We start from the raw sequence: 15,533 nt of genomic DNA, 5'->3' as shown, positions 1-15,533 counted from the left end.
GGGCTGTCTGGGACTGCAGGAAGATACCTGGAATCATCTCTGGTGATGGCCTGAGTGCCCACAGAAAGGGCTCTGAGTGCCACCTCTGGCACCAGTGCCATAGGTTAGCCACCACTGGTCTAGGGTTTATTTAGATGATCGGAGGTGACAGGTCCCCTTTAAGCATATTACAGAGCCTGAACCTTGGTGCATGCAAAGCTCTTGGCAAATTGCACAGGCACAAAGTATGGTGTAAAATGAGTATGATGCTTGGTAGAGATTTGAGGCATGATGTTATTTATATTTAATGGAAAATGATATATATATATATATATATATATATATATATATATATATATATATAGTTGAGACACAATCTCTGCTTAAGGAATTCATGCAGGTTTGTTAAATGGAATGATGACACATAGAATCTTAGTACATAAATATATCGTAATGGTTATTTAAGATATATCCTTATCCATGGAAAGGAAAGATGGAGGAGGATTAAATCATGTGGCTTTGTAGACAATTGTATGAAAAGACTTTTGCCCTGAATTTACCACACAATGGACTGTACTGTATCTATCCTTAGGCAGGATTAAGGTTTACTGAAAATTTTCCTAATGTGTAATGATAGGTTGGACCAGAGGACATGTCAGGATTTGAAAATGAATTCTGCTGGCCAGACACAAAGACAGTTGACCAAGATATGATTCAAAGAAAAGGAATGTGACGGAAAGTAGGTGATATTTATAAATGTACAGGAGTTCATAAAATGGAATTGGCCAGTATGTGACTGAGCTTTGATTGGGGAAATGGCCTCAAATGTGAACAGAGGCATAAGCAAAGTTAGGCCAGGAGTACAGTAGTGAGGCTTTATTGAACAGCTACACAGTGAAGCATGGGGGATGGCACAGGAGTGGTCAAGGACACAAGAGAGGTGTTGGAGAAGCAGTGGGAAGCGGCTACACACTCCCAAGCACACCATGTGCAATGGAAGGGAATTGAGTTTTCCATGCAGCATTCCCAAACTTCTCTCTCAAGCTCTTTGCTTCACGTTGTTGTAGGTAAGGGTAGTCCAGAGAACATTTCTCTCAGTCTGAGTAAATGATGAAGCCAGAAAAGGTACTGTATTTGTTGTTATTGCCTCCATGAGCCTTTCCACCATCCAACTTTATGTAGACTTCATCTCCAGCATCTAAGTGAAGGATCACACTGTTACTGGCATAGTCATAATTCTGATCTGCATCTTGAGCAATAGCACTGGCACGAACCTGGGGGAGATAAAGAAGAGAGGTTAAAACATGCCCATTTTTAAATGTATGAACATTATTTGGTTTTTCTAGTTTGAGTGGGATTTCGTGTTGGTTGAAGAACATTATAGGATGTAATGTGTTCCATATAAAAATATCTACAGCACAATGAAACCTTTATTTTTTTAAGCTTTAAAATAACTTCTTTAGTCTGATTTTCATCTCCAATATGGCACAATAATTGGCTCATGTGGCACTTTGGACCAAACTCCTTTTTAAATACAAAAATGTATAACCATAGATAGTAATTCCATTAGGAATTCATTTAATTAAATAGCATGTCATATCTCGTTTTGAAAACTTTTTAACCTCAAATCTGCAAGTCCTGGATTTTGGAGTTTATTTTTTGTGATGGGTGGCAGGAGGTACATTCTGAATGCATCCCTACCTGCTTTTTTAGGACATGACTAGAGATACAGCTTTTGTCCATTAACTGCAGTCTCACTTTTTCATTCTGCTAACTATTGTGGAGTCTTGTAATTGGCTACATACAGTTCAAATATTGATGCCCTACGAGAAGGACCATGGGGCTATGGGGATGAAAACACGCTCAGCTGCAAGATGCCATGCACCACAATGATTGAATTCTTGATAGTGGAACCCAGAGAAATAAATTAAATGCTGCAGGTTAAACATTACATTTTGAAATTTAGTTATGTAAATTAGCCTAAATTTCTTGCTACTGTGGTTTGGTTGCCATTACTTCCTGCCCATGTGGCCAGGCCTTTCTAATATGGTTTCCATAATTACGGTAGCTCAGATGCAAGCTGCATATCTGCATTCATTTGTAGACGAGCTAATTTCTATATATCTATGATTGTTAAACATGCTTTAAGAATGAAGTTGCAAATAGCTGGTCTTGTTTTTTTGTAAAAGGAAATGCAGAGGTTGTTAAAAAAAATACAATCTGAAAATAATAAACTAATTAGATGAAATCACAAGATGTAATTACCACATCCTTTAATCTTACAAAAATCCATCAAAATAACCTTAAAATTACAACGAGACAGAGAAATCTGATTCCACTTTATACATCAGAAAGCCAATATTTCTTTGCGCACTGTCTCGGAGGCAGACGGACCCTTGACTCTTCAGTCCCTGAATCTCACAGCTATATGTATTGGAAATCAATGACAGTGCACTGAGCATATTGCCCTCAAAGGGGTTAATCACAAATCCCTCTATTTCTAGTGGAAGCGCTGCGCCTTTGTGACAGGACGGAGGCACACGTGAGGCGAGACACTGACTCCTAACACACAAGCAGCAGCACAGGTGTGTTAATAAGGAGAATAAACAGCTCACTGTGCTAGTAATTAATGTCTCCAGTCACAGGCTCGCCTGCCAAGAACTAAAGAACGAAGGAGAGAGGCAGCGAGAAGGAAGAGGAGTATGTGACTCATTAAAAGTGGCAGTCCCCCCTGCTGGAAAATAATCCTTGTTTTTCTACAAGACAACTAAACGTCTGCCGTAACAATTGAGACAGTTTCAGACAACTATTGTTGAGATCTAGACACAAATGTCCAGTGTGGAGGTCAACATCTGTCCATATGGGACATTAAATGGTCCTTTTGGTCACACAAACTCAGTCCGTGTTCTGGTTGTATTTACCAGCCTGAGCACCAGTACATACCAGTACAACTGGACTGAACTGATATACTGGGGCAGATTTACTTACCCGATTCTGACGCGATCCCGCGATGCATTGTCCAACATGGATTCGGGTCCGGCGCTTCACTAAGATCGTGCGTCCGAGTTCCTTCCTGTGTCGCTGTTGCACCGAGGTCCGCCGGAGTTCACCTGCTTCTTCCTGGTGCATTTGAGTGCTTGATCTTGCGACACAAAACCTTTTTTAAATTCCGCGGTTCGTACGAATACGTTGGGTCGTCTGATGGCCACGCCCCCCGGTTTCTGTTGTTCTGTTCTGTGCAAGCCGGTGCCTATGCGCCAAAATCCGATCGCGTGCGCCAAAAACCCGGGCAATTCGGCGCGAAACGGAAATATTTGGGAAACCCGACAAAAGTGTGTCCGACGGACCCTTAGTAAATGAGCCCCACTGTGTTCAGTTTTGCTGTTAACAATACAATCGAGAGCGCCACTGGCTGTACATCAATATAAGTTGTAAGGGGGGAAAAGGTTTGTTTCCAAAATGCTGATGCATAGTCTTATAAAGACAATGGGGCAGATTTATCAAGTGTCTGAAAGTCAGAATATTTCTAGTTGCCCATGGCAACCAATCACAGCTCCGCTTTCATTTTATCAGTGCTCATGAATATTTTAAAGGGGAGCTGTGATTGGTTGCCATGGGCAACTAGAAATATTCTGACTTTCAGACAGCTTGATAAATCTGCCCCAATATGGAGATGGAAATATGAAGAATAACAGAATAATTGGAGCTTTTGTCATATGTTCTTAGACAGATCATCTTCAGGAGGAGTAGTCAGCAGAGGAATGTTCTCTCCACATTCCCAGTTTCTCAAAGATGGATAATGTATGGGACGGGGCAAATGCCATCAATCTCCATCTTTCAGATATCAGTTTAGCTGTACTGGGTATTTTAGGATTTGGTCATTGTCAAGGACTATAAGCAGGGGTGCACTTTTCTTCTCTGGCCCCTCCCACTATTAGGCTATTTAAATATATATATATATATATATATATATATATATATATATATATATATATACCACAAATATAAATCTATACCACAATCTTTTCTATCAGGTAAACATCTTTGATGACTTCTTCTAGCCATGACTTATTGCGGCAAAATGTTCTGCCCAGATGTCTTTAACTGCTTGCAGCACATCTCCACACTGCGCCCATGAATATAAAACAGTCACTCACAGAACAGTGTCCCATAGATCAGTGATTTTCAACCAGTGTGCCGTGGCACACTAGTGTGCCGTGACACATGGTCGGGTGTGCCGCGGGGAAAGTTCCACAAACCATGGTGCCCCCTGTGTTTTGTTTCCCGGCAATGCGCAGTCACGGCTTCTTACAATGTAGGAGACGTGTACAATAACACATGCGCAAGCTTTGAACCTCGCGCGACAAAATGACGTCACCGAGGCCGGCGCATCATCCTGAGAGCAGAGAGACTCTCGCATTTGCCCACCGCCAAGGTAATGCCCACCAATAATGCTGACTATATGAGCTTTTGCCCGAGTATATGAACTGTTGGCAGAATACTCAGCATATGAGCTGGTACTTTTAGTACTCCAGCAGTATACTACATATAACAATGAGAAATGTAAAATGAAAAATACCATAGTCATGAGGCTGGAGTACTACAAGTACCAGCACATATGCTGAGTATATGAGCTGACACTTGTACTCTGGCCTCATGGCCATAGTACTTCTCATTGTACCCCTTTATTTTGCAGTATATGAGCCACATACACTCACCGGCCACTTTATTAGGTACACCATGCTAGTAACGGGTTGGACCCCCTTTTGCCTTCAGAACTGCCTCAATTCTTCGTGGCATAGATTCAACAAGGTGCTGGAAGCATTCCTCAGAGATTTGGGTCCATATTGACATGATGGCATCACACAGTTGCCGCAGATTTGTCGGCTGCACATCCATGATGCGAATCTCCCATTCCACCACATCCCAAAGATGCTCTATTGGATTGAGATCTGGTGACTGTGGAGGCCATTTGAGTACAGTGAACTAATTGTCATGTTCAAGAAACAAGTCTGAGATGATTCCAGCTTTATGACATGGCGCATTATCCTGCTGAAAGTAGCCATCAGATGTTGGGTACATTGTAGTCATAAAGGGATGGACATGGTCAGAAACAATACTCAGGTAGGCTGTGGCATTGCAACGATGCTCAATTGGTACCAAGGGGCCCAAAGAGTGCCAAGAAAATATTCCCCACACCATGACACCACCACCACCAGCCTGAACCGTTGATACAAGGCAGGATGGATCCATGCTTTCATGTTGTTGATGCCAAATTCTGACCCTACCATCCGAATGTCGCAGCAGAAATCGAGACTCATCAGACCAGGCAACGTTTTTCCAATCTTCTACTGTCCAATTTCGATGAGCTTGTGCAAATTGTAGCCTCAGTTTCCTGTTCTTAGCTGAAAGGAGTGGCACCCGAGGTGGTCTTCTGCTGCTGTAGCCCATCTGCCTCAAAGTTGGACGTACGGTGCATTCAGAGATGCTCTTCTGCCTACCTTGGTTGTAACGGGTGGCGATTTGAGTCATTGTTGCCTTTCTATCAGCTCGAACCAGTCTGCCCATTCTCCTCTGACCTTGGGCATCAACAAGGCATTTCCGCCCACAGAACTGCCGCTCACTGGATGGTTTTTCTTTTTCGGACCATTCTCTGTAAACCCTAGAGATGGTTGTGCGTGAAAATCCCGGTAGATCAGCAGTTTCTGAAATACTCAGACCAGCCCTTCTGGCACCAACAACAATGCCACATTCAAAGGCACTCAAATCACCTTTCTTCCCCATACTGATGCTCGGTTTGAACTGCAGGAGATTGTCTTGACCATGTCTACATGCCTAAATGCACTGAGTTGCCGCCATGTGATTGGCTGATTAGAAATTAAGTGTTAACGAGCAGTTGGACAGGTGTACCTAATAAAGTGGCCGGTGAGTGTAATAATCAGCACCATATACTAAAAACAGGGAGAAACTGAGAACTGTTGAGGAAGAGCTTCATGTGCGTCTTTCCACCATTCCTGCCAGGATATCCCTTTTGTGTTTATCGAAACAGGCCCAGGTTTCACAATGAGTGAGTAAAATAAATTTAGAATCTATATTATTAACTATATGTATAATATGACTGTTTTAGTGTCATTTTGGTTGGTGGTGTGCCCCAGGATTTTCTAAGTATAAAAAGTGTGCCGTGGCTCAAAAAAGGTTGAAAATCACTGCCATAGATAACACCTGTGTCCCACACTGTACTCCTAATATGTACCCCTCACACCATAGTGCCCCTCCACATGTATCAAAACACACTGACCCCTCAATAAATGAAAAAATAAAATATACATGAATAAATTATTATAGTACTACTGGGAAACTACTGAATTTATCCACTGCCCCCTTATTCATTATACATATGACAACCCCCCCCCCTGAATTAATGACATACAAGGCACTAATTTAGTTTGTATATTATTATTATTTGTTATTAGTTTATATACAGTTGCCCCTAACTAATTCAACCTCTTAAATAGATTCACCCACACAAAGTAAATATATAGCAACAAATAATTTAACAACCTACATTAATTCACATACATTATTGCAACCCACATTGATTCATATATATTACAGCAATCCTTATTTATACATATTTAGAGCAGAACCCCCAATTCTATAATGAAACAGCCTCCCAAATAATTTATATTTAGGACAGCAGCACCATCCTCATTAATGCATATGTACTCCCTCATTAATGCATATGCACCCCAGTGAAAAAAGAATTACTTAAATCCCAATGTCCCTGCAAGACCCTCTTCTGTTTGTATTACTGGTGAAGAACGCAGGTTGAGTGCTGACCAATGCATCCTATTGAGGGTTTAGACGCTGCTCTCTGTCATATGTGTCTTAAATACACCTGCAGTTGATTATTTTCAGGGGGGTAGGTGCCAGTGCCACCCCCCAACCTGAGAGCTGCAATCTGCTGCCTGAGGTGAGTTGCTCAACTCACCTCGTTGCAGATGCAGCACTAGCCATAAGATTTAGCTGAAAAATGTAGCAAACTAGTCAATGCTCTGTTTTTTTTTAATTTAACAAGTGGACCATAAAAGAAATGGCCCTGTGAATAATCGCCAATAACAACCCAACTTGTATTATCGACAATAACAAAAGTTGGGGCTCATCAGTAAGTGACCTAGGGTAAAATTAGCACAAAGATTTTTTAGTGGAGTAACACCAGTGCAGCAGTGAGGTATGGTCTGTATCACAAGGTGTGTAAGCATAATGTATTTTTAACTATAATAGAAGGGATCAGTCCCTTCTATTGCACCAAAATGTATTCATCTTTAGCAGGAATCGCTTGCCAAGAAATTAACAATAGCGTAGAGCTATGACTAGCTGAAAACATGCTTTTTATTTTCAAAAATAGCTATTGTAAGGTAAGTTCAGCTTGGAATTGGAAAACTCTGCATCATGTAGGACGTTTATACATCTTAACATATTTTCTACGATGGTGACGTCACATTGATGGCACGGGTCTGTTGCTTCCTATTGCAGGCTCCAATGGCAGGTCCAGAGTAGAGGGGTAAATAAATATTTTAATAAAATCCACCCCACCCATGGTAGTGAGCACATGTCTGTTCATTCCAGAGAACACCACAATAGATAAGCTATGGACTTTTGGCAACATTCACATCCTTATTCATCTTTTCATAACAATCTTCTGAAGTACATTGCAAAATGGTGGATGGTTTCCATCCCATGTTGTACGGAGTTTCATAAGGTTGTAGGTTGTGCCTCTGAGAGATTTTTGTTGATGACACCAGTACAAGTAGCACCAGTACAAGGAGCCTTTTTCAAGGCTTGAAAAAGGCTCCTTGGAGCCAAAACGTTGCTACCACTTTGCATGGAATAAAGAACAACCACTTTTTACACCGCATTTGATGCCTGGAGTGCTGCTTATTTTCTAATTTTATATCCACGGAGGACCTTTGACCCTGTCCTAATAGCTTGCACCCAACACCACTTTCTTGCAGTATGCTGCATGGACTTTCTATTTGTGTATATATATATATATATATATATATATATATATATATTTCTAATATACAGACATCCTCCTCCCTATTTCTAGTTGGAATAAATGGGTTTGCAGTGTTGTGCTTGTAATAACCAGCTATTTTGTTTCTCTAATCTCTGTATACAAGTGTGTTGTATTGCCTGATGTTTAAAGGAAATAAACCACTTGTAAAACATAGTTTTGAGCTGCATTACTGGTAGGCGTTTTCTTATTAATAAAGGCTCTTTTTTTCTACTTACCAGAAACTGTGAAAAAGTGGAGAAAAACTGAGTTATAAAGATATTTACACATGCAAAGAGTTTGTATGTTCTCTCCGTGTTTGCATGGGTCCTCCGGTTTCCTCCCGCACTCCAAAACATATCGGTAGGTTTATTAGACTGTGAGCCCCATTGGGGACAGGGACTGATTTGGCGAGTTCTCTGCAGTGCTGCATAATCTGTGTGTGCTATATATTATTATTTAAATGAGGCTTCGGCACTCAAGGGTGTAATGACAGAGATCCTCTGCGCTCCCGATTTTCATAATTATGCCTCATTTAAATATTTATGTCATCCGTTTTTTTTCTCCATATTTCCACATTACATCAGTAAGTAGAAAATAAGTGCCTTTATTAGTGACAAAATGCTTACCAGTAATTGAGTTCAGCTCAAAAGTATGTTTTACAAGTGGTTGATTTCCTTTAAAGGTCTGTTTCATGTGACATGTTACTTTAAATACCTTTAAAAATCAGATTTTTCCTGCACACTTCACACATCCTACATGAGCAGTTAGAAACATATGGGTAAATGTTTCAAGTACAATATCACATGGTATAAGAAAAGTTGTATTTTCTGCAGATGTGCAGATCTTCTCACTTGTCTTTTGCCTACATAATGACACAACAGATAATCATTTATCTGGAATGCTGACATGTGCGACAAAAAACTAAGTGTACAGTGTTCACAACAAATTACAACAAATCTGTACAGGTTCAATTTTTACGGTGTTCATCATATAATAATAAATGCATGTTATTTGTTAAAGGAAACCTACCACTTGAAGTGGCAGGTTTCTGATGGAAATACCGTGCACCAGCTCAGGGTGAGCTGGTGCCGGAGCTTATTTTAGTTAGTGTTTTAAACCGCGGTATCGCGGTTTAAAACACTTTTTAAACTTTATAGCCGGCGCATGGAGGTACGCGCTCGGCGCTTACCATGCGCGCGGCTCTCATTCACTTCCTATGTAGCCGCGCGCACGGTAAGCGGCGAGCGCGTACCTGCCTGCGCCGGCTATAAAGTTTAAAAAGTGTTTTAAACCGCGATACCGCGGTTTAAAACACTAACTAAAATAAGCTCCGGCACCAGCTCACCCTGAGCTGGTGCTCGGTCTTGCCATCGGAAACCTGCCACTACAAGTGGTAGGTTTCCTTTAAGCCAATTTTATTTAAAACCATTAAATCAATTCTAACTTTTTTTACGGTGCTTACCTATTAACTCATAACAATGTAGCCCTTTTGTTTCACAAAAGCAATAACCTTTTTCTTTTTCTGTTAACAGAACCATGTGAGAGCTCATTTTCTGTGGATTACATGCTGGCTTATTTTTTTGGTGGTAAAAAATGTTTTTGAAATTTTTTTGAAAACACTATGGGGTCTGATGCCTCATATAGTGGAATACTTGTGTAGTGTCCATATACCACATTCCAACTGCACCTTGCCATGAAAGTTAAAGTGCAACTCCATTTTTATACTGATTTCAAAAAAATTGGCCCACATTTATCAAAAATAGTGCAAACTATACTATGTGCAGTTTGCATGTAGAGGGTGCAATGTGCGACAGATTTATGAAATGTGGTGCACGTTATTCATGAATCTGGCGCCCCCTGCACTGCTCCGACAGAGCGCACAAACTTTTTTGGGTGCACCAAACATAGGGCGTGCAGCACAATTCCGTTGGACACTGCATGATAAATGTGGTGCACGGTCCGACTGAGCACTTGAAGGCCCCTTTTAGTGCAGAGTTTTGTATCACCTTGGATATAGTGCAGTCATCACACAAATGTGTCGCAGACACTTTATAAACACCTGTGCAAGCAGTTTGCACTGAAAAGAATGTGCAAAGTTAGACAAAAAACTGGCGCAAGGGGTTAATAAATCTGGGCCACTGACTTTTTTTTATTACCCCCTTGAAAACAAACGGAATGATGTCCATATTGTGTTACTGACCTTTTTCTTTCCAGAGAAATTTTTCTGTTTTGAAGCTACTTGTCAGAAGTAGGCAGGATCTAACTTCTCACTGTCGTTGCCCTAGAACTGAGCCTAGTGCATGATCCCTTGTGTTCTCCAATGAAGGAGCTCAGCAGCTTATCCAATGAGAATTTAACCCCTTAAGACCAGGCCCTTTTTGTTTTTTCATTTTTCACTCCCCATCTTCAAAAATCTATTACTTTTTTATTTTTCCATGTAAAGAGCTGTGTATGGGCTTTTTTTCTGCGTAACAAATGCACTTCATAGTAATGGTATTTAATATATATATGGTATATAATAATATTCCATTGGGAAGCGGGAAAAAAATTCTGAATGTAGCGAAAATGCTGAAAAATGCATTTGCGCCATTTTCTTTTGGGCTTGGATTTCACAGCTTTCTCTGACCGCCCCAAATGACATGTCTACTTCATTCTTTGGGTCAGTAGGATCACGGAAATATATTTGTATAGGTTTTATAATGTTTTTATACATTTACAAAAATTAAAACCTCCTGTACCAAAAAAATTCATTTTGCCGAATTCTGGCGCTAATAACTTTTTCATACTTCAGTGTACAGAGCTGTAGGTGTTGTCATTTTGCGTTTTCTATGTAACCATTTTGAGGACTGTATGACCTTTTGAGCACTTTTTATTGAATTTCTTAATTTTTTGCAAAGTGGCAAAAAAAGTGACATTTTCAAATTTGGGCGCTATTTTCTGTTCCAGGGTTTAACGCCATGAAAAAACGTTATTATATTTTGATAGATCGTACATTTTGTGACGCGGCGATATATAACCTGTTTACAATTTTTACTATTTAGTTATATTTATATCAGTTCTAGGGATTTATTTATTTTTTTAATTTACCATATATACTCGAGTATAAGCCTAGTTTTTCAGCATAAAAAAATGTGCTGAAAACTCAAACTTGGCTTATACTCAAGTAAAAAAAATATATCAAAACTCACCTTTCCGGCTTCCCCCGCTGCTGGCTATATACTGGGGCAGGGGGCTGGCTATATAATGGGGGATATGGGCTGGCAGGCTATATACTGGGGGGCAGGTGCTGGCTATATACTATGGGGCAGGATCCGGCAGGCTATATACTGGGGAGGCTGTGACCAATGCATTTCCCACCCTCGGCTTATACTCGAGTCAATAAGTTTTCCCGTTTTTTTTTTTTTTTTTGGTGGAATTAGGGGCCTTGACTTATACTTGGGTCGGCTTATACTCGAGTATATGGTAATTACATTTTTTAAAACCTTTTTCTATTTTTTTTTTTACTATTTTTCAGACCCCTTAGGGTACTTTAACCCTAGGTTGTCTGATTTTGCACATCTAGAACCAAAAGATAAAGCGGAACTACACTAAATGGTAGAAAACTGGGCACGTGTAACAACTAACTGAATAACAATACCCCTGAGGAAGCCACCGTCAGTGGCGATACGCATGGGGCTCTCCCAGCCCTTAACCCCTTTGTCTGGCCTGCTTGGTAACTATATTTACTATCTCCAGATTGTGCTGTTACCTGATAGATAACTTCTGGTCATTATTTTGTTTCCATACCCTGTTGTATTTGACAGGCTTAGGGTTTGGGGCTGGGTTAGGGAGGTGTTGTTTCTTTGTGAGCATTATCATGTGCCCTACCCTTCCCTGGGTTTTGTCATGAGATCTTTTGGATCTTTTTAAATGTTTTTATTGTCTTTTGGTTTGGTGTATAATAACTTTTATGTGATAGCATTATTTAATAAAGATTTAGTATTTTGGTATTGTTATTCAGTTTGATTTTGCACATCATCTACTACAATGTGCAAATCGACGGGTGTTTGGCCCATTGTGCAGCAAACACCCGAAGAGGTGTTAAAAATCAAATCCACTGAGCTCTGCATAGTTGTTTACATATAATATCATTATAATGAACTAGGTACCTGTCTTTTTGTGTAGGGTGCAGAAGCTACCTCACAGCATGGAATAAGGAGAAGAAACCAGCAGAGAAATAGTGACATGAAGTGTAAAGTTTATAAGGTTTATGCACTAAGAGTCAACCACTGCTGAGTAATTAATGGGGGGCATTTATCAGTGCCTCTACACCAATTTCTGGCGTGCTGTAAGAAAGTATGATTGGTTTTGTGGCTACGCCACCTCCATGCCTTGTAGGCACTGGATTACACCTCTTAATATACTTTCTGCGACAGGTGGGACATGGCCTTCATCATAAACTGGCCCACGAGCTTGTCAAATAGTAATAGGATTTTCCAGCTCTCCCTTATTCCATGCCGGGAGCCAGGATCCGACCCTAAGCAATGCGGTCCGATAGAGACATTGTAAAGAGGAAAGCAATGATCCAGCGCGCTTGTCTCTTTAAAATTCATAGCCTTCTGTATTCAATAAGCATTTTGGACATATACTTCATAGTCACAAGGCAACTTGTTTCTTGTGCACGCAGATGCCCTTCATCATGGCCTTGATGAAGGGTGCCTGTGTGCGCTAGAAACGTGAAGTGTATGTCCAAAATGTTTATTGAATAAAGAAGGCTATGAATTATAAAGAGACAAGCGCGCTGGATTGTTGCTTTCTTCTTTACAATACTGGCACACAAGTGCACAAGCACTGTGCCCCAAAGTATCTGGAGAGCAGAGCTGGGATGTTTAAGGGACATCTACCGCTGACGAGGATTCAGGTCTGCCGCGATTCACTAACATCGTGCGCCCGAGTTCCTGCATCCGTCACTTCTTCGCCGAGGTCCACCGGAGTTCACCTGCTTCTTCCCGGTGCATGTGAGTGCTGATCTTGCGACACATTTCCTTTTTTAAATTCTGCGGTTTGTCCGAATCCGGCGAGTTGTCTGACGGCCACGCCCCCCATGCAAGCCAGTGTTGATGCTCCACAATCCAATTGTGTGCGCCAAAAACCCGGGGCAATTCAGCGCAAAAAGGAAATATTTGGGAAACCGGTTAAAAGTGCGATGTTTGGACCCTTAGTAAATGAGCCCCATTATTTTTAATTCTAAAGTTGTATATATCTGGTGTGAAAATAAGTTGAAAAGTGGAATCTTAACTAGACTCATTAGAGTAGATCACCATAATTATTTACTAATTGATAAACTGTGGCATACTTCCCAGTAACGAGCTTCTACACAATATTGCTTTTAAATGTTACATACATCATTAATTCTCAGGCTTCTGTGTGCCTGGACCCATTCTCGGGATTCTTGCCTCACTTTAGAATGAATTTTCCTGTGGCAATGTTATTAGTAAAGTGTGAATCATTTTAGACTTTCTGCTTTCTGCCTTTTGTTAAGTATTCAAAATTTGTCTTTTGTATTCTCACACCTGTTCAGTCTCTGAGAGAATAGCGGAGTAGTGTCTGACAAAATCAAGGTCATAGGCAGCTAGCTACATAAAAACTAAAAGCTAACAACCTGTCAGAAAAACAATAATACTGTTTTTTCTTGATTTTCAATTGGATATGTATTTATGGTTATTTTGATGACCCAGAAATGTATACTTTCAACCTTGGCATTTACAAATACCCCCAAAAAATTGACAGGGTTGTCTGCCATGGAATCTAATTGTAATATTTTTTACTCTTACTATTCTTATTACTATTTTCTGAATGTGAAATATCCCTCATGATAGAACTATTAGCCATCATGGAATGGCCACATGATTACTGTCTGAAGTAAACATCTATGCTCATTAGATTTTGCAGTTCTGTCAATGTTGCTCCATTTAATTTCTCTTAACCTCCTTGAGTTTCCCTGGACTGCATTTGGTACTCCTGGAAAAATGACTTGAACATCAGTAAGTATTCAAGGAACCAATTTTTTTAGTTGGGGATCCCAGCCCTTAATTTACAGGTAATTCTGTAAATTACTTGATCAACTTGATCATAAAATCCCCAAATTTCACATATTGACATTTAGTCCATAGTTTTCCCAACTGATATTGTGGTTGGCAATTTTTTCAAAGGTTTCTACCACCAGTTTTGACTTTTCTGTGTGTGTTGTTATTCACAGCAGGAATGTGAAAAATGGTTATATTTTCCAGGGTTGTAGCCTTCCATGGTTAGAGCACTGGGGGAACCTACTCAAACTGACGTGTTCTCAAATCTCTGTATTCAAGCTGGCAGGGGCTTATCTGGGTTTAGTGAAAAGATCGCTCACAGCGATGCACCACAGTGCACCAAGTGCAGCTACAATCCTTTAATATAAATGCAACTGCGGCTGCTAACAACACACATACAGGAGGGGCCGGATTAAGTGCGGTGGAGGCCCTTAGGCACAAACTAATTTTTTAGATTAAGTAAATGTTGCTAGTAATACCTAATACATATATACAGCCCCAGTAATATATATATATATATATATATATATATATATATGTACACACAAGTTGAGAGTTCAAGCAGCACAATGAATGACTTAAGCAGTATTTTGAAAAAAAATTATGGGTGCGCTAGGGCAAAAGAACCGGGGCCCATGCCGAAGCTGGAGCCCCAGATCTCCCCGGGTCAGCAGGACATTTGTCCCATTGCCCAGGCATTCCTCCCCACTCTCATCATGATCTGTGTCCTGAGACACAGATCGTGATGAAAAAGTATGCATTAAGCACACTGTTTTCCCTTGCAGGACGAGTAGCCTCTGGAAGAATATTACTACCTGGAGGCTGCAGGACCTGTGATGATGTCATGATCACATGACGTGCATGATGGGGGGGATCTGTGTGGGCACATTATTGTCTGTGTGGGCACATTAATGGGGGGCTGCATGGACATTTCTGGGGACTGTGTGAGGACATTACTGGGAGATGTGTGAGAATATTACTGGGGGCTGTGTGAGGATATTAGTGGGGTATGTGGGGGACATTACTGGGGGTTCTGTGAGAACATTACTGGGGTCTGTGTGAGGACATTGCCGACGGCTGTGTGAGGACATTACAGGAGGGTTGTGTGAGGATATTATGGGGCCTTTAAGAACATCTCTTGGAGCCTATTCAAATGTGGCACTAGGATGGGCCTTGATTTGATCTCATATATGTTTCCAGTGAAACACATATGATCGGTAACAAGCACTTTGTGCCTTTATTGTTTAAATTTTGGGGAGAGTGTTAGGGGTAGCAGCAAAATAACACTGTCAGAGAACCAAGTTGTCAGGACAAAGAAGAACATTAGATGTCTGTGTGGTGAGCTCCATAAGAAGTAAACGTGGCTGAAGAGAAGACATAGTGATGCAGAGCCTTAGTGTGAAGATAGAGGACATGTCACCTGCAGT

The 15,533-nt window shown here is 40.7% G+C and overlaps 1 protein-coding gene across 1 annotated transcript in view; it reads right to left on the bottom strand.

Annotated features, from left to right (window-relative positions):
* Positions 1-840: 840 nt before the first annotated feature.
* The window catches only part of C1QL1 (complement C1q like 1), a 62,173-nt gene continuing 47,480 nt past the window's right edge, over positions 841-15,533 (bottom strand). The window contains exon 2 of the mRNA XM_072111214.1: positions 841-1,253. Within this exon, the coding sequence (XP_071967315.1) occupies positions 1,074-1,253 (180 nt within the window). The 3' untranslated portion in view covers positions 841-1,073. The remainder of the gene's footprint in view (positions 1,254-15,533) is intronic.

This window comes from Engystomops pustulosus, chromosome 6 (genome assembly GCF_040894005.1).
Source record: "Engystomops pustulosus chromosome 6, aEngPut4.maternal, whole genome shotgun sequence".
NCBI lineage: Eukaryota > Metazoa > Chordata > Amphibia > Anura > Leptodactylidae > Engystomops > Engystomops pustulosus.
This window is presented reverse-complemented; position numbering and strand designations above follow the sequence as displayed.